The sequence below is a fragment of the Lacerta agilis genome, chromosome 12 (genome assembly GCF_009819535.1).
Source record: "Lacerta agilis isolate rLacAgi1 chromosome 12, rLacAgi1.pri, whole genome shotgun sequence".
Taxonomy (NCBI): domain Eukaryota; kingdom Metazoa; phylum Chordata; class Lepidosauria; order Squamata; family Lacertidae; genus Lacerta; species Lacerta agilis.
Genome location: NC_046323.1, coordinates 13,018,903 through 13,036,892, shown reverse-complemented (window position 1 = coordinate 13,036,892; position 17,990 = coordinate 13,018,903). Strand labels below are relative to the sequence as shown.

General features: G+C 46.5%; 1 protein-coding gene across 1 annotated transcript in view; it reads left to right on the top strand.

The window, feature by feature from the left end:
- The first annotated feature begins 1,114 nt into the window (after nt 1-1,114).
- NOD1 (nucleotide binding oligomerization domain containing 1) overlaps nt 1,115-17,990 on the top strand; it is a 43,251-nt gene continuing 26,375 nt past the window's right edge. Inside the window, exons 1-5 of the mRNA XM_033165334.1 lie at nt 1,115-1,482; nt 6,131-6,470; nt 9,665-9,839; nt 10,669-12,472; nt 14,818-14,901. Of these exons, the coding sequence (XP_033021225.1) occupies nt 6,255-6,470; nt 9,665-9,839; nt 10,669-12,472; nt 14,818-14,901 (2,279 nt within the window). The 5' untranslated portion in view covers nt 1,115-1,482; nt 6,131-6,254. The remainder of the gene's footprint in view (nt 1,483-6,130; nt 6,471-9,664; nt 9,840-10,668; nt 12,473-14,817; nt 14,902-17,990) is intronic.

Sequence of the window (17,990 nt, the reverse complement as noted above, 5' to 3'; positions counted from 1 at the left end):
GTTGATGTGATCGTGCCACATAACCGAGATGTTGAGTTTGGGAAAGGAAAAAAGAACCTAAAAGATACAGCGCTGTTCAGTAGGAGCGCACACTTCAGTCAGTCCAAGCTTAATTTAAAATGTTTCATCCACTAAAAGGGTGGCCTTAATTGGACAAATCTATAAATATATATTTGAAGTGGTTTTTCTTCTTAAATGAACACTTGAACGTGATAAGTACTTTCACTTTTTATTTAAACCGTAAAATGTAACGGCGTGGAAGGGCAAAAGTTCACAGTGCAAAGGGATAATGAAGTATTAAATCATAGCAAGATTCCCTTTACAAATAAAGATTTGTAAAACAAACGTATTCTGCACCGGTGTGGTTCATCATTTATGTGACTAAAGGTTCTAGCTAGTCCTAAATGAGCCAGACATTTGCATATACCTCTGGCACACAGAGTGACCGTGCACTTCAATAGCTGTATGAGAAAGATATTTTTTTAAAAAAATTCTCCGTCCTTCGAACTCTGCCCTTGAGATGCTTTTAATTTATGAGAAATCTTTCCAAGATCCTCTGCATAGTTCAGTAGACAGTACGTGAGACTCTTAATCTTAGGGTCTTGGGTTCAAGCCCCATGTTGGGTGAAAGATGCTCGCAGGCCAATTCCCATCATCCCAGACCACTGGTCCTGCTAGCTAGGGAAGATGGTAGTCCAAAAGCAGCTGTTTTGGGGACTACAATGCCCATCATCCCTGACCACTGGGTCCTGCTGATGATGCTCCTCGTGGCCAAGCCTGTGATTCTGTGCAGGGCAAATTGGCCCAACCGTCGAATACCAGCCCCCGCCCCCCCAAAAAATCAGGAGGATCAAAGATCTCCCGGGATTCGGTGATACAGCCCGGGAGATCTTGCTCCGTTCGGGACACGAGGAACGGGAATCCTTTGCTCTCCAGATCCCGTTCTGCTCCCGCCTCCTCCGGGTTGCCCAAAGCGCACCTTCCAGCCCCTCGAGACGTCTCCGGAGGAGGAGGCGCCTTGGCCGGGCGGGGTAGACCGGGCTCCGGCGCGATCGGCTCGGGATCACGGGGAGCGGGCGGCAGGAGAAGCCGCCGCAGCGTCCGCTCTCACTTTCGGCGAGCCGCGCGGGGGACGCGCCCGCCTCCTTCCTCCTCCCTGCACTTTCACTTTTCCTTTCTCCGCCTCCCTTTCTCCCGTGATCCAGCCGCGGGTACGTTTCCGGCGCTCAGTTGGAAAGTTTTCGACCGAGGAGGCGGCAGGCGTGTGGGGCTGGAGAGCAGCCAGAGGAGGGCGAGAGATCCACCCCACCCCACCCCCGAAAAAGGCCAGGATTGGTGGGGGGGAAGAGCGGGTCTCTCCCCATTAGGAAACACAGTCGCGGACGAGTCAAGCATCCTGCAAGCTGCGGGCAGGGATGGCCAAATCGTGCCCGGCAGAAACCCGCTTCTGAAGCCGGCCATGGGGCGGAGTTGATGCTGGGGGTGGGTATTTTCTCTTTACCCCCCCCTCCCCGCCCTTGACTAGCCTGTGGATCAAGAGACCTTCCCTATTCCATCCTAGAATTGGAGGATCGTGCGCAGGGGTGCCTGAGGATGCAAGTTTGTTCATTTATTTTTTAAAAAACTGTGTGTTTGTTTGCTGCATTGCAGGGGGTTGGACTAGATGACCCCGGGGGCTTACCTTCCAGCTGTGCAAATCTAGGATTCCTTGTTAAAAAAGAGAGGCAGAAATCCTAAACAGAGAGAGAGAGAGAGCACATAATTGCATGCCACCTGTTGTTGTTCAGTCGTGTCCGACTCTTCGTGACCCCATGGACCAGAGCAGGCCAGGCACGCCTATCCTTCACTGCCTCCCGCAGTTTGGCCAAACTCATGCTAGTCGCTTCGAGAACATGCCACTTAAAAACACTGAAATGCTGAAGAACTGAAGGCCATTTGTGGGTGCCGGCTAAGAGGCAGGGGGTCTCCTTGGGTGCTGCTTTTGGACGGCTGAGATGCTGGGAATGGGTGTTCCCTGTTTTGGGAATGGGCACGGAGAATATTGGTGGGTGGGGCGTTAATTGGCAGAGGCCCACAGCGGAGAGAAGCAAGTCGATTGTGGTTAGAAACTCCTTCGCATTGACAGCAGCCGAGAGCAAGCATGCGCCTTCATTCTGCTGCTTTCAGGAACTGCCAATCTTTCCCAGCCTGCATCTGGATCGGAAATGTTTTGAGAAGTTTTTATTGCTAATCCGCGTTTGCCATCCTTGGTTCCTTGGGGAGGAAATCTTAACAGGTGGTACATGACAGTTCCCTAATGCTGTGCAGGTGTAGGAAGGTTTGGTGGTGATGGGGGAAATAAGGTTTTCACCAGGAAACGGGGGAAACATCTGGGATTTTATGTGTTCAGTTCCGCACATAGCTGAGAAAATATCTGAGATATTGAGCAATTTTTCATGCTTCACTTTGCCACCCCCTTAATCTAGTTTTTTTATTTTTCTCTCTCCAGCATTCAGATCCATTGGATTCAATAGATCTGCTATGTTGTGTATCACCCCTAGATTTTATCCAGTTGTCCCTAGATTTTATCCAGTTGTAGGAAAAACATTAACAGGTGTAATAGGTTTGGAATTTTTAATAGCTGCATTGGCATAAGTAGTAATATCTGGTTTTGTTTGTTTGTTTGTTTGCTTGCTTGCTTGTTTCTTGGTTCGTTTATTGTGCTCTGGATTTCAGCCATGCTCCTGAACTGCAGTCCAAGAGTTTCTAGTTTCTTCAGGGAGAGACACTCCCTTGTCTCAGGAATTTGTGACATCCATGTGTTGAGCAATTCTTGCAGCTCAAACATGTGAGCCACCTTTTAGCCAGAAGCTCAAGCCAAGAATTGATGCTTTTGAATGATGGTGCTGGAGGAGACTCTTGAGAGTCCCATGGACTGTAATAAGATCAAACCTATCCATTCTTAAGGAAATCAGCCCTGAGTGCTCACTGGGAGGACAGATCCTGAAGCTGAGGCTCCAATACTTTGGCCACCTCATGAGAAGAGAAGACTTCCTGGAAAAGATCCTGATGTTGGGAAAGATGGAGGGCACAAGGAGAAGGGGACGACAGAGGACGAGATGGTTGGACAGTGTTCTCGAAGCTACCAACATGAGTCTGACCAAACTGCAGGAGGCAGTGGAAGACAGGAGTACCTGGCGTGCTCTGGTCCATGGGATCATGAAGAGTCGGACACAACTGAATGACTAAACAACAACAACAACAAAGGAAGGATTTCAACCGTGAATTCTGATCACTTGAAGAACCTACCATTTTAACCGTTCTCTTTGCCAGGAAGGATTTCCTGTTCACCACTTGGTGCCTAAAAACTTTATTCCAAAGTGAAAAGCGAATTTACTTCAACACGTGTGTGTTTATCAAGGGCCCCTCCAGACAACCGTTTGACTGGTCATTCGTGATTATTTGAGTTCATAATGGTATCGAGGCATCGATCCTGCATTTAGAATGAACTGTATTCACTTTTATTTATTAAATACATTTATATTCCATTATTCCTCCCAAAGGAGCCCAGGCCTGCAAACGCATCTGTAATAAATGTGCTTTTATTGCTATTGTATATTTTAAAACAACTAAAACAGAGTTAATAGCAGTCTTCTCATCTCTTTAAAGTATCATTATGCCTGCTTTTACATATATGCAAGAGTGCATCTCTTTTAATATCACCTTCATTATCTCAGAGATTATAACTATAGAAACACAAGTATGTTTTCAGCTTTTGAATATGTTTTTTTTAAAAAAAAAAATCTCAAGAATGGCTAGGAAAACAATGATTTGGGAGTGATTTTCTTAATAGATAAAAAGCCTTTCAGAAGTATACATAATATGCCTTCGAAAGTACAATTCTCAAATTGTTAAATGTTAGGCACAGCACTGGGTTTAAATAAATATTATGGGAGCTTCGTGTCATCAGGCTGCTATTTAGATATATTGTACTGATGCTAATCTACGTACTGGTCAATTATCAGTCGACCACAGTAGCTGTAGTTTTGTGGTGAAAATTCTGCTCTAGCTAAGCCACAGAGGACTTTTTGTTCTCTCCGAGGCTGAATCACCTGGGTGCTTTTGCAGAGAGAGCGTGCGTGGTGGTAATTCGTTAGCTGGGTTACTTCCAAACGATGTCGCAAGCGCATGCCTTGGATGTGTGTGTTTGGGTGCGGGGGAAGATACTTTCTGGGATCTCAGCCCTCTTGAGAAATAACGGAAGTGGCTTTCTGCTGAGTTGCATCATTGGCCCATCTATCTCAGAATGGCAGAAACTCTCCAGGGTCTCGGGCAGTCATCCTTCTTCCCAGGCCAACCTGGAGATGTCAGGAATTGAACTCGGTACCAGGGTCAGAAACCAGGACGATTCAAGGTTTCAAAGAGATTGGAGTAAATTTGTGGATTATTTAAGATAAATAAAATCTTTATTACGGTCCAGAGACCCAACAATTTATTTAAGATTGAACCGAGGAAGTTTGAAAACACTAGTAGGATTGGAATAAACCTTTGACAGAGTTCAATAGATTGAAGTGGTAAAAACTGCGCGATAAGATTGGATTAGAAAACCTGCTGACGAGAGGGAGGGGAGTCGCAGCTCGGCAGAGCATAGATTTAAGTATGTATGTTTGTGGATGTTTTATTTGATGTAATTTGATTTAATTGGAAAACAATAAAAATTATTTTTTTTAAAAAAAAAAAGGAATTGAACTCGGTACCTTCTGCTTGCAGTCTCCACCGCTGAGCTTTGGCCCATACCAAAACATGAACCAATGGCTGCCTCCAGCCCAGACATCCTTTTTCTTGTGCATTCGTGACGATTCGTTCCTATGACACCATCTGGACGGCCACACACACTCCTGCTGTCGGTGCTATTTGTGCCTTCCAATGTGTAGGGCGGTCAGAATGCTCTGGTAACCTCTAGGTTAGATTACTGCAGTGGGTGATATGTAGGGCTGCCTCTGAAGATGGCTTAGAAACTTCAGTTAGTGCAGAACTGGGCGGCCAACCTGGAGCAAGATGGTTTGAGCATGTTACGCCGATCCTGGTCCGACTGCACTGGCTTCCAGTTAGTTTCCAGCCCCACTTCAAAGTGCTGGTTTTGACCTATAAAGCTTGAAATGGCTCAGGACCATAGCACCTCAAGGACCGCCTCTTTCCATATTGTAAGACTGTCAGTGGTTGCTCATGAGTAATCAGCCAGAAGCCGAACTTCTAACAACTAAGTTCTTTATTGTGCAAATATTTACAGTGGAGCTACAGTAAAAACGTCCATCTCATCCCTCAGCAGAGTCCGGGAATGACCGTTTCCGGTTCTTGGTCCAGCACAGGAGGCGCGGGATTCTGAACCCCCGCCTCCCCCTTCCACGTCCTTCCTCCCTTCGAGATCAGAGCGCGGGAAAAGGTCCCTGTTCCCCCGCTTCCTGCTTGGTGTTGAGGTTCTGTGATCCTGACACAGCCCCTGCCCCGACTCCCTGCTTCCATCTCCCCCTCCCCACTGGAGGAGTGGTCTCCTCCTCCAGAGGAGGAGGAAGACGAACTGCGGAGAGGGGAAGGTGGTTCCCTGTACCGCAACAGACCTGGGAATGCTACCTGTTGGGGTGAGGGGGGTTTCCTGACACATATGAACCTACCCGGACCCTGAGATCATCTCCTGAGGTCCTTCTTTGTGTGCCTCCTCCTCAAGAGGTGCGGAGGGAGGCAACACAAGAACAGGGCCTTCTCTGCAGTGGCTCCCCATTTGTGGAATGCTCTCCCCGGGGAAGTTCGCCTGGCGCCTTCGTTACACACGTATGGTTACGAGGCAAAAACGTTCCTCTTCAACCAGACCTTTGGCTGATTGCCATCCAGTGTCCTTTTAATTGCGATGTGGGAGAGGTGGATTATGGGCTGGCTTTTGTTCTTATTTTTTATTACCCATTTTGTGTTTATTAACGCTGTGATTTCATGTCATGAGCTGCCCTGAGATCTACAGACGAAGGGTGGTATCCAGGCTTAATAAATGAAAACCAATAATAAAACCACAAATTTCCAGTTAGCGCATGTGACTCTGTGACATTTCCTCTGAGTCGCCTTACAGCTTATAGATGTTTGCGTGCTCCTCTCTTTGCAGATCCAGCAACGCCGAGCAGAATCATTCCTCTTGCGTGGAGCCGCCGGCTGGGGCAAATTTACGTCGCACCTCTGCAGCTTTCCAAAGATGAGTTTGGAAGAAACGGCCTCTTACTCTCATCACGATGGAAACTCAGCCACCTGGTAATGGAGAGATTCTCCAACAAGGCCCTTCGGCGGCCCGCCCACCGTGCTTCGTGAATTTGCTGAAAGTGCACCGGGAGCTGCTGGTTGGCAAAGTCCGTAACACCCAGTGTTTGATTGACAACTTGATCAAGAACGAATATTTCTCTACCGAGGATGCTGAGATCGCGGCGCAATATCCTACGCAAGCCGACAAGGTATCTGCATCCATTTCAGACTTGTATTCGGATTCGTTGGCAAGGAGCTTAGAGGAGGTTGACTATTCTGTGAGTGTTCGTTCCGATTTGCCAGCAGAGAGGTTAGACCATGGGTAGGCAAACTAAGGCCCAGGGGCCGGATCAGGCCCAATCGCCTTCTAAATCCGGCCCGCGGACGGTCTGGGAATCAGCGTGTTTTTACATGGGTAGAATGTGTCCTTTTATTTAAAATGCATCTCTGGGTTATATGTGGGGCAGAGGAATTTGTTCATTTTCTTTTTCAAAATATAGTCTGGCCCCCCCCCCCACAAGGTCTGAGGGACAGTGGACCGCCCCCCTGCTGAAAACGTCTCTTTTCAAGCCCTCTGCACTCCTCCCTGCGTTTCCCCTTTGCACCTCTGACATTGGAGGGGTGGAAAAACAGGGGGACGACTGCAAAGGCTTCCTTCTCTCGCTTTGTTCCCGCTTCTCCGCCATCAATTTCTGCTGCATTGGGAGGGAGGGAAGAACGTCTCCCCTTTGTCTATCCCCCCCCCCCGCCCCTGTGAAGCAAAAGAAAGGATGCCTGCTTCTATCTGACTTCCCCCAGTGGTGGCTGAGCACCCGTGATGCCCACGAGGGATTCTGACAGGTGGGCGGGACAATCGACCTGACAATCACATGACATCACAGTGACATCACGTGGCACGGCAGATTTTGCCCGCAAGACCAGTCCTGCCCGTGGAGCCAAAAAAGGTCCCTCGCCTCTGCAGTACACCATACTAAGATCAGTACAAAAAGTGAGATGGGCCTGTATTCATGTGGATCGAGGACTTCTCACTGTTGTGGTTCTGGGCTCATTTGTCCCAATTGACAGAGCCATAGCCCATGTGAATATTACTCTCCTCCTGGCAACATCCCAGTAAGACAAAGATACTTTATACATGGTTTTTTCCTAAACACAGGTGGCGCTGTGGTCTAAACCACAGAGCCTAGGGCTTGCTGGGCGGTTTGAATCCCCACAACGGGGTGAGCTCCCGTTGCTCGGTCCCTGCTCCTGCCAACCTAGCAGTTCAAAAGCACATCAAAGTGCAAGTAGATAAATAGGTACCGCTCCGGAGGGAAGGTAAACGGCGTTTCCGTGCGCTGCTCTGGTTCACCAGAAGCGGCTTAGTTATGCTGGCCACATGACCCGGAAGTTGTACGCCGGCTCCCTCGGCCAGTAACGCGAGATGAGCGCCGCAACCCCAGAGTCGTCCACGACTGGACCTAATGGTCAGGGGTCCCTTTACCTTTAAGGGAGAGAAAACCTGTAGTTCTGGCCATAACTGACCCTTCCTCCAGCCTCGGGAGTTAATTCTGTTTCTCCAGTTAATAATTGTTAGTTTTCTGCAGCCTCTGGCTGATGGGCTTAAGGAACCAGTTATTCAACATTTGAAATTTCATTCCCTCACTGCGGTCGGACAGGATGTTTTGTGTACTCAGAGATTCTTCAGGGTGCCGATTCTCGAGGCTTGAAATGACTCAGGCTGTGTTTGTGGAAATGCATTCATGCCTTCCATAGTTCTGATTACAGGTAGGTAGCCGTGTTGGTCTGCCGTAGTCGAAACAGAATAAAAAAAATCCTTCCAGTAGCACCTTAGAGACCAACTAAGTTTGTTATTGGTATGAGCTTTCATGTGCAGGACTATTTAATTGCTCATCTTCTAACATTGTGTATGCCATCAAATGCCAACAGTGCCCTTCAGCTTTCTATATTGGACAAACAGGCCAAACCCTACGCCAAAGAATAAATGGACATAAATCTGACATCAGGAATCACAAGACAGAGAAACCAGTAGGAGAACACTTCAGTCTCCCAGGACATTCTGTACAAGATCTCAAAGTAGCCGTCTTATTTCAAAAGAATTTCAGATATAGACTGGAAAGAGAAGTTGCTGAATTGCAACTTATTACCAAACTTAAAACCATGGAGAGGCCTCGTCTGAATAGAGACATTGGATTCTTGTCTCATTATACATGATAAAGCTCTTTTCAGCCATCTCACCCCTTGCTTTTTCCTATAAGACCAATTGCAGTCGTTAACAGTCGTCAAGAGGTTTACCACACCTATCAGCCAATCACCCTTCTGAGTAATACCCCTCCCCACCCTCTCATTATATATTAGCGTCTGGGGACTTCTGTTTCAGTGTATCTGAAGAAGTGTGCATGGACATGAAAGCTCATACCAATACCAAACTTAGTTGGTCTCTAAGGTGCTACTGGAAGGAATTTTTTTATTTTGCATTTATGCCCTTTAGCCGGTGTTCAAACCGATGTGGCAAGACAGGCGGCCTGTTGCCGAATCTAACCATGGTTTCTCTGAAAGTCTGTGCATTTGGGGAGCAGATTAGCTTAATCGTATTCTTGGGATTAAGAGTTTGGCGTGTTTGCTTGTATGGTGGTAGTTCGGTCGATGCTTGTGCAAAGACATCTGGAGGGTCGTTTTCCGCATGTCACAATAATGTGAAGTTGTGGGATCCCTAAACCATAAAACTGAGAAGACACTCAGGTTGCATTCAGGCAGCACGTCGTTCCCTTTGTATGATCATCGAATCATAGAGTTGTAAGGGACTATGAAGGTCATCTGGTCCAACCCCCTGCAATGCAGGTATCCTTTTGCCCATTTGGGGGCTTGAACCCACAACCCTGAGATTAAGAGTTTTCCTTACCTGATAAGGGTCACATTTTATGTGACCTTTCACATGATGTAAACGCCACTTCTGGAAACCGAGTGGACTCCAGTGGAAGTTCAGCACTCGTTTCTGCTTTTTGAGAGAGAGAAAATCCGATTGCACTTCCATTTGGCCCGCAAAAACGTGGGCTGGAAGTTGGGGCGGTATCCCGCGACGTATGATTCTTTCCCACCAGTTTCATGGGTGAATCATGGGGAAACAGAAATGCAACATGTCGAATGATGTCTGCTGTTGTGTCGCGCCAGTTTGTGTCCCTCTACCTGCAACTGGTGCGAATGGAATTTAGCGCGACGTGGCGGTGTAGCCGCAGCTCCGTTAAAAACCATGCATGCAGGGAAAAAAACACATCATTGGGACGTTGTTATTGGTTCTGCAAAGAGGAAGGCAGATGGTGTTGCCCTACAACAGTGACTGGATCTAGAGTAGCTATTAATCCGCTGCCTCTGTAGATCTCTGACGCCTCATGTGATCTTTCCGCAGGTCCGCAAAATTTTGGATCTCGCGCAGAGCAAAGGAGAAGAAGTCGCGGAATACTGCGTCTATATCCTGCAGCAAGTTGCAGATGCTTATTACGAGCTGCAACCGTGGCTAGAAGAGATCGGGTTCCGCCCTTCAGAGGTTGTTGGTAATAAGCCCGTTGAAAATACCGACCCAGGTAGGATGCCCGCTTCTGGAAGACTTTCATTTCCTATAGAAAAAGCTTGCCTGGGTAATCCCATCATTCATTGCTTTAATGTTGGTTAAACGCTTTTTCCAGGAGAAATAAATAATAAAGCTTAACAGGGTGATTTTCTCAGGGTATGCGTCCCATAAACGGACTGGAGAGTGCCCCTACATGTGCAGAATGCGTCCTGCTTTTCGCATTTACCCAGCCTGAAGCTGGTGGCTTGTTCCTCTGTGCGTGAATCGTAGAAGCTCTAGCAGAGTATCTAATGCAGCCTTCTCCAATCTGCTAATAATAATAATAATAATAATAACTTATTATTTATACCCCACTCATCTGGCTGGGTTTCCCCAGTTACTCTGGGCAGCTCCTGACAGAATATTAAAAACAGGATAAAACATCAAACGTTAAAAACTTCCCTAAACAGGGTTGCCTTCAGATGGCTTCTAAAAACCAGATAGTTGTTTATTTCCTTGACATCTGATGGGAGGATGTTCTACAGGGTGGTGCCACTACTGAGAAGGCCCTCTGCCTGGGTCCCTGCAACCTCACTTCTCTTAGGGAAGGAACCGCCAGAAGGCCCTTGGCGCTGGAGCTCAGTGTCCGGGCCAAACAATGTGGGTGGAGACGCTTCCTCAGGTATACTGGGCCGAGGCCGTTTAGGTCTTTAAAGGTCAGCACCAACACTTTGAATTGTGCTTGGAAATGTACTGGGAGCTTTTTTCTTTTCTTTTTTTGTAATGGTTTTGTATGAAGCCCCTCTTCATGCTGGCTCCCCTGTGCTAGAATTTCTCCTCATCATAACCAATGCTACCTTTAGTTAGCAGGTACCGCCAGAAACTTAAAGATGAATTGGGCCGAGACACAAAGTTCATCATGTCGTATGCCCAGAAGGAGGACATGTTGCTTGAGGAGATTTATTCCTCCAACATTATGGAGTTTATCAAGGACAACAACGAGAAACTCGGCGACGTGAATCGCTTGGAGGACTTGCTTGACGTCAACATTGGCCTGATCAATGAAGCTGGAGAGGCGATCTATATCTTTGGCGATGCAGGGATTGGGAAATCCATTCTCTTGCAAAAGATGCAAAACCTCTGGTCCAAGGGCAAACTTGACGTAGGGGCCAAATTCTTCTTTCGTTTCCGATGCCGGATGTTCAGCTGTTTCAAACAGGACGAGGCCATATGTTTGAAAGACCTCCTGTTCAAGTACAACTGTTTCCCAGATCAGGACCCCGAAGAGGTCTTTGACTTCATCGTGAAGTTCCCTCACACGGTTCTGTTCACCTTCGACGGCTTTGATGAGATCCATTCGGACTTTGACCTCAACAGTGTCCCAGAGATCTGTTCCCCCAATGAATCGATCCACCCGCTGGCTTTGCTGGTGGGTCTCCTCAGCGGGAAACTTCTGAAGGGATCTCAGAAAGTCCTGACTGCCAGGACAGGGACAGAAGTTCATCGGAACATTGTCCGGAAGAAGGTGCATCTCCGAGGGTTTTCCAGCAGTAACCTGAAAGAATACACAAAAGTGTTCTTCAAAGATGAAGGGTGCAGGACCTTAGTCCTGAACCAACTGGAAGCCAACCCAAATCTGAGCAGTCTCTGCTTAGTGCCTTTGTTCTGTTGGATTATCTTCAAATGCTTTGACCACTTCCACTCGGCCTTCGACAGCCACGAGCTCCCGGATTTCACCGTGACCTTGACCGATATTTTCTTGCTCATGACGGAAGTCCACCTCAACCGAATCCAGAAGACCAACTTGCTGAAGAAGAACAACAGGAGCCAAGTGGAGACCTATCGCTCCAGCAAAGAGACGCTGTTTGCTCTGAGCCGAGTGGCCCACGCGGCGATGCAGAAGTCTCTCTTTGTCTTTGACCAAGAGGAAGTCCTTGCCAACCTCTCCGAGCAGGAGCTGCAGCTGGGTTTCCTCAGGGCGGTTCCCGACTACGGTGGCTGTGGAGACCAAGTCTCCTACGAATTCCTGCACTTGACCTTGCAGTCCTTCTTCGCCGCTCTGCACCTGGTCACCGACGAGAAGGTGAGCGCCAAGGAACTGCTCCGGTTTTTTGCCGAATGCTCCGCCTCGGATGCCCCTCTGCGCTCTTGCTTCCCGATCGCTTGGCGGAAGAAGCACCGCCCAGCGGGAGAGGACCCTTTCCGGAACAACGAGCACTTCCACTTCGCCAACCTTTTCCTCTGCGGCTTGCTGTCCAAGTCGAAGCAGAAGCTCCTGCAGCACTTGGTTTCTCCCTCGTCCCTTAAGAAGAAGAGGAAGGTGCTCCTCGCCTATTTCTTTGAAAGCATGAAGTCCCACCTGAAGGGGCTGAGCCGGGCGAGGCTGAAGGAATACCGGCAGGTTCAAGTGAAGCCCAATTTCATTTGGATGTTGAGGTGCATCTACGAGACTCAGAGCGAGAAGGTGGGCATGGGGGTGGCCAAGGGCATGGGAGCCAACTACATCAAGCTCACCTACTGCAACGCCTACTCCGCCGACTGCAGCGCCATCTCCTTCGTCCTGCATCATTTCCGGAAGCGCCTGGCCCTGGACTTGGACAACAACAACATCAATGATTATGGCATAAATCAGCTGATGCCTTGTTTCAGTAGGCTGGCAGTACTCCGGTAAGTTCCCGGGCTTGTTGTCTGCCATTAAGGGTCATCAGCCCATCTCTGATACAGCGGTACCTCGGTTTTCGAACGTCTTGGAAGTCAAACGTTCCGGTTTTCGAACGCCAAAAACCCGGAAGTAAATGCTTCCGTTTTCGAAGGCGCCTCAGAAGTCAAACGGCTTCCCCTGAGGGCCCCCCCTATTTTCTGTATTGAATTTGCAGACCGCCCGTTGCGCCTCGGTTTTCGAACGTTTCGGACGTCGAACGGTCTTCCGGAACGGATTACGTTCGAAAACTGAGGTACCAATGTATAAGACTGCCGGGCTAACAAACCACGGTTTGTTGGAGGGGAATCAAACAGCAAGGTTCAGCATGCTTTCTTCCTTTCTTCTATTTCCTCTTCTAAAAAAAATATTTTATTAAGTTTCAATATAAGCAATCAAAACCCAGTTTCATCTTTTCTCTTATTTTTGTCTACTTCCCACCCCGTTTTCCATTTTTTTTTATCCCTTTCTGCTGCACCCTATCTTCTAGCTATCAAATCATAACCACAATATTATAATCTACCGTATTTTTCGCTCCATAGGGCGCACCGGACCATAGGGCGCACCTCATTTCTAGAGGAGGAAACAAGATAAAAAAATATTTTTTTCTGGTTTTCCTCCTCTAAAAGCCCTGTTTTTTTGAGGATCAGCTAAAAGTTTTGCAGCTTTTTTTGCAAAGGGAAAAGCCCCGTTTTTTGATGATCAGCTAAAAGTTTTGCAGCTTTTTTTGGCAAACGAGGAAAAGCAAAGCTCCTTTTGCAAAGGGGGAAAAGCAAAGAGGAAAAGCCCCATTTTTATGGGGTTCAACTCACATTTCTGCAGCTTGTAAAGGAAAGGGAGCCTTTTCTACAGTTTCCAGACAGATAATCTAATCAGCCAGTCACATGTCGCTGGGGAAACAAACAACCTCCCTCTGTAGCACATTCAACAATGGAGGGCGGGGCGAAAGGGAGCCAGGACTCTTATCTCTCTCCCGATTTCTTGCTGATCAGCTGCTGAGCGGGGTCCTTTCAACACCCCCTTTTCTCTTTGTAAAATAAAAAGCATGATCCTCTTTTGGCCCCTGGGAAATTCGGCTCCAGGGACCACCATTCACTCCATAAGACGCACAGATATTTCCCCTTACTTTTTAGGAGGAAAAAAGTGTGTCTTATGGAGTGAAAAATAGGGTAATTGCCGTATTTTTCCATGTCTAAGAGACCCCCGTGTATGAGACGACCCCTATTTTTTTTAACCCTAAATTAAGAATTTTTTGGCGGCCGCCAAACAGAAGCAGAACGAGCAGCTGAAGCGCTGAACCGTATTTTTCCATGTGTAAGACAACCCCCTATTTTGGACTTTTTTTTAAAAGGAAAAAGCATTGTCTTATGCACGGAAAAATACCAGTACCGGTACTTCTTTTGCTTGTAGCTCCAGTCCTGTTCGCGAGTTCATCATACTGTAATATTTCTTTAAGTGTCTGAAAAAGGCATCCGTTCTTCCACAAAACACCCCTCCCTAGATTATCTTTATTTTTCTGTTAATTTTGCCAGTTCTGCACAGTCCATTATCATACTTCTATCTATTCTTCTGTGGTTGGATCTTCTTCCTTCCTTCAGAATCAGCTTTAAGGACGACAGAGGATACCAGTCTGCTTTTGGATTTTTAACCTGTCGAGTTAACCTAGAGAAAGCATTTTGTTCTATTTCTCTCTCATTTTTATTAAAATTTCTGTTTTACAATTTAGAATACTCATTTAAACATCCTTAAATATCAATGACTCCTCTTCCTCTCTTTCCATGGTTCATTTTGCATATCATAAATCCCTGCATATTTTAGGTAAACTAAACCATTCCATATTCCATTATTACATCCATCAAAACTTATTTTCACTGTTGGGTTTATCTTAAGGCTGCCAGCGTTTTCAAGTGCACACAATTCCTACCCATATATTCAATAAACATTTTCCAATCTTCTTTAAACGTATGTTCTTCTTGTTCTCTTATTCTATATGTTAGGTCCACAAGCTAAGCATATTCCATCAGCTTATATTGCCATTCTTCTTTAGTTGGGACCTCGCTCATTTTCTATTTTGGGGCTAACAAAACACAGTCTGCAGTAGTGGCATACATAAATAATACTGTCACTTTAAATCCCCATTTAATGTGGTTCTTCGTAGGTTATTTGTTTTGTTCTATTTCTTTGATGCTGCAACAAAATCTAAAGAGCACATTTTGGTGCCTATTAAAAGAGGATTTCCCAACTACTTTCCCCCCGGTGTATCTCAATGAGCCGTTTATTTTCTCCCGTCTGTCCCTTTTATTTTATTTTTCAGGTTAAGTGTTAACCAGATCACAGACCAAGGAGTCAGAGTGCTTTACGATGAGATGTCCAAGTACAGAATTGTGAGTTATTTGGGGTACGTATGAATGAGGATCTTGGATCGCTGTCACGTTGAGGGCCGGATCCCGATGACCGAAGGGAGCCTCGTGAACCTCGTGTGTTCGTGCGCGACTCTGCCTTGCGCCAAATCAATCCAGCAAGCACCTGGGTGCTAGCCAACACAAAATTCATTGCATCACGGCAAAGCAACGATATTTTAATGGGTTGCGGAGTAGACATAAACTGAGTCTGACACATGTCGCAGGCCCGCTGACGGATTCATTCGGCTTATCTGTTCAAGATGCCATTTCTGCTATAATGAATTGTCCCCTCTATAGGATCCTTTTTCCTTGTCACATTCCCAGTGTGGAGGGTTGACATTTTAGGTGTGCCATTCACATATTTTAATTTGTAGATGTTAAAGAGCTCCAAAGTGAACTTTTTTTTCTTTTTGCTTTGAAGAGAAGTGAAATGTTAAAAGATAAGGTAAGGTAAAGGGATCCCTGACCGTTAGGTCCAGTCGCGGACGACTCTGGGGTTGCGGCGCTCATCTCGCTCTATAGGCCGAGGGAGCTGGCATACAGCTTCCGAGTCATGTGGCCAGCATGACAAAGCCGCTTCTGGCGAACCAGAGCAGCGCACGGAAACGCCATTTACCTTCCTGCCGGAGTGGTACCTATTTATCTACTTGCATTTTGATGTGCTTTTGAACTGCTAGGTTGGCAGGAGCAGGGACCGAGCAACGGGAGCTCACCCCGTCACGGGGATTCGAACCGCCGACCTTCTGATCGACAAGCCCTAGGCTCTGGTTTAGACCACCCGCGTCCCTCTAAGTGAAACGTTGCTTAGGGGCTAATGCTCAATATAAGAGCTCATGCTTTGCATATAGACAGTCTCAGGTTCAATCCTGGCCATCTGTAGTTTAAAAGGACCGGGTTGTAAGGGAGATCTTGGAGAAACACAGCTAGCCAAGAGTAGCCAATACTGGGCCAAACTGGGACCTTCTGGAAGGCAGCTTCCTATCTTTTGTTTTGTTTTGCTGCTATATTGCTCTGGGGAGGGTGGGAGGAAACAGATCCATGGCTCTTTACTGCTCAAGTAGAATCGTGAAATTGTGGAGTTGTAATGGACCACAAAGGTCATCTAGTCGAACCCCCTGCAATGCAGGAAGCTTTCACCCAATGTGAACCCACAACCCTAGGATTAAGAGCAGGGGTCAGCAAACTTTTTCAGCAGGGGGCCGGTCCACTGTCCCTCGGACCTTGTGGGGGGCCGGACTATATTTGGGGGGGGGGGAAATGAACAAATTCCTATGCCCCACAAATAACCCAGAGATGCATTTTAAATAAAAGGACACATTCTAATGTAAAAACACACTGGTTCCCGGACCGTCCACAGGCCGGATTTAGAAGGCCATTGAGCTGGATCCGGCCCCCGGCCCTTAGTTTGCCTACCCATGATTAAGAGTCTCATGCTCTACCGGCTGAGCTATCTAGAAATTGGGGGGGTTGTGGGACATTCCCTTCTTCCCTTGTTAGGGCTTACCTGCACAATATTTATGCTTTTGTGTATGAAACTGGGATGCATGTTTAAAATCCCAGCTTCCTATTTAAAAAACAAACAACCCATGAATTTTAAGGAGTACATTTGCGATGATTCCCGCATTGGACTAGATGAGCCTTTGGGTTTATTCCCACTCTACACTTCTGTGATTCTAAGTTTGCAAATATACAGTATGGTTGCAACTCACACACTCCTGCACCCTTCTTACAAGGCGCACGTGTTTTGCACTTTGTTATGGGAGCGCTGTAACAAAATACCTTGGAGGAAGCTTTTCCGAGTGGGAAAGTGCCACCTAATCTCCCCCCCCCATTGTCACTCCTTCATCAGTGTTGGCCCCAGGGGGGAACTTTCCAAAGGAAAGGCGTTTGGATCCAGCTCCCACTCATTTTCCACCGAGTCTTGCAGTTGTCTTTTTTTAAAAATAATAACTTTATTTATGGTTTCCAGGTTTATACTTTTTTTTAAAAAAAATTAACAGTCACTTTAACATTTCAAAACTTGACTTCCTTCCCCCTCTTTCTGCGGTTCCTTCAGTTTATATTTATAATACCTTCTGCATATCTAAATTAACTTAATTTGTTCATCTAATCATCTACTTTAATATATACTCTTATTACAATAATCCTGCCCATGTTCTTATCTGTTTACAGATAATATTCCATAAACCATTTCCATTCTCTTATAACAAAGCTTGTTATCTTGATTTCTTATTTTTCCTGTAAGTTTCACCATTTCTGCATGTTCCATAAGTTTTTGTACCCATTCTTCTTTGGCTGGGACAATGACTTCTTTCCATTTTGGGGCAAGTGACATTCTTGCCGCTGTAGCTGCAAACATGAATGAGTTTCTGTACAGTCTGGGCCGCCTTGCAGTTGTCTGTGGGTCTTGCTCCCGGATGTGTGGGCACAGTATTGCAGCTGTGCAGCGCAATATTTATTTCTCGGCGTTCTCGTTCTCCGTCTTATCACACGCTGGCTCCAAGCCGGGTCTAGGTGCAGGTAAAGATGGCATTAATTTTCCCTGAATTGCACAAGAAGGCAGACTGGAATAGACACTGGCATGCGCATTCCATTCAAAGCCTCTCTAGAATGTGCAACTGATAAGGATCCATATTTTCCCATCCAGCAAGCAGTGCGCATACAGACCAGTACAGAACATGCTTTGCAGAATTGAGGCAACTGGAGCCTTAAAGCAAACTGCAAACCTCCTTCCTGAACTTGCACAGCTAATTTACCAGGTTCTCGTACAAAATAACTCAAAAAGTTGGAGTTCTTGGTGAATAAATGCGGGAAATAATGGAGTAACAAGAACTCAGGCCACAGTAATGGTTTGATTAGTTTCAGTTTTACAAGTCTTATGTAAAAAACACATTGGTACACGTAGACCTTAAGACTTCAATACTTAATTAGCTGAAGAATTTCCAAAACAGGGCCTTGCCCTGGTGCTTTGTTTCCACTCAACACACAAATACTAAGAAATGAATTTACAAAAGACTTGTAAAACTGAAACTAATCAAACCATTACTGTGGCCTGAGTTCTTGTCACTCCATTATTTCCTGCATT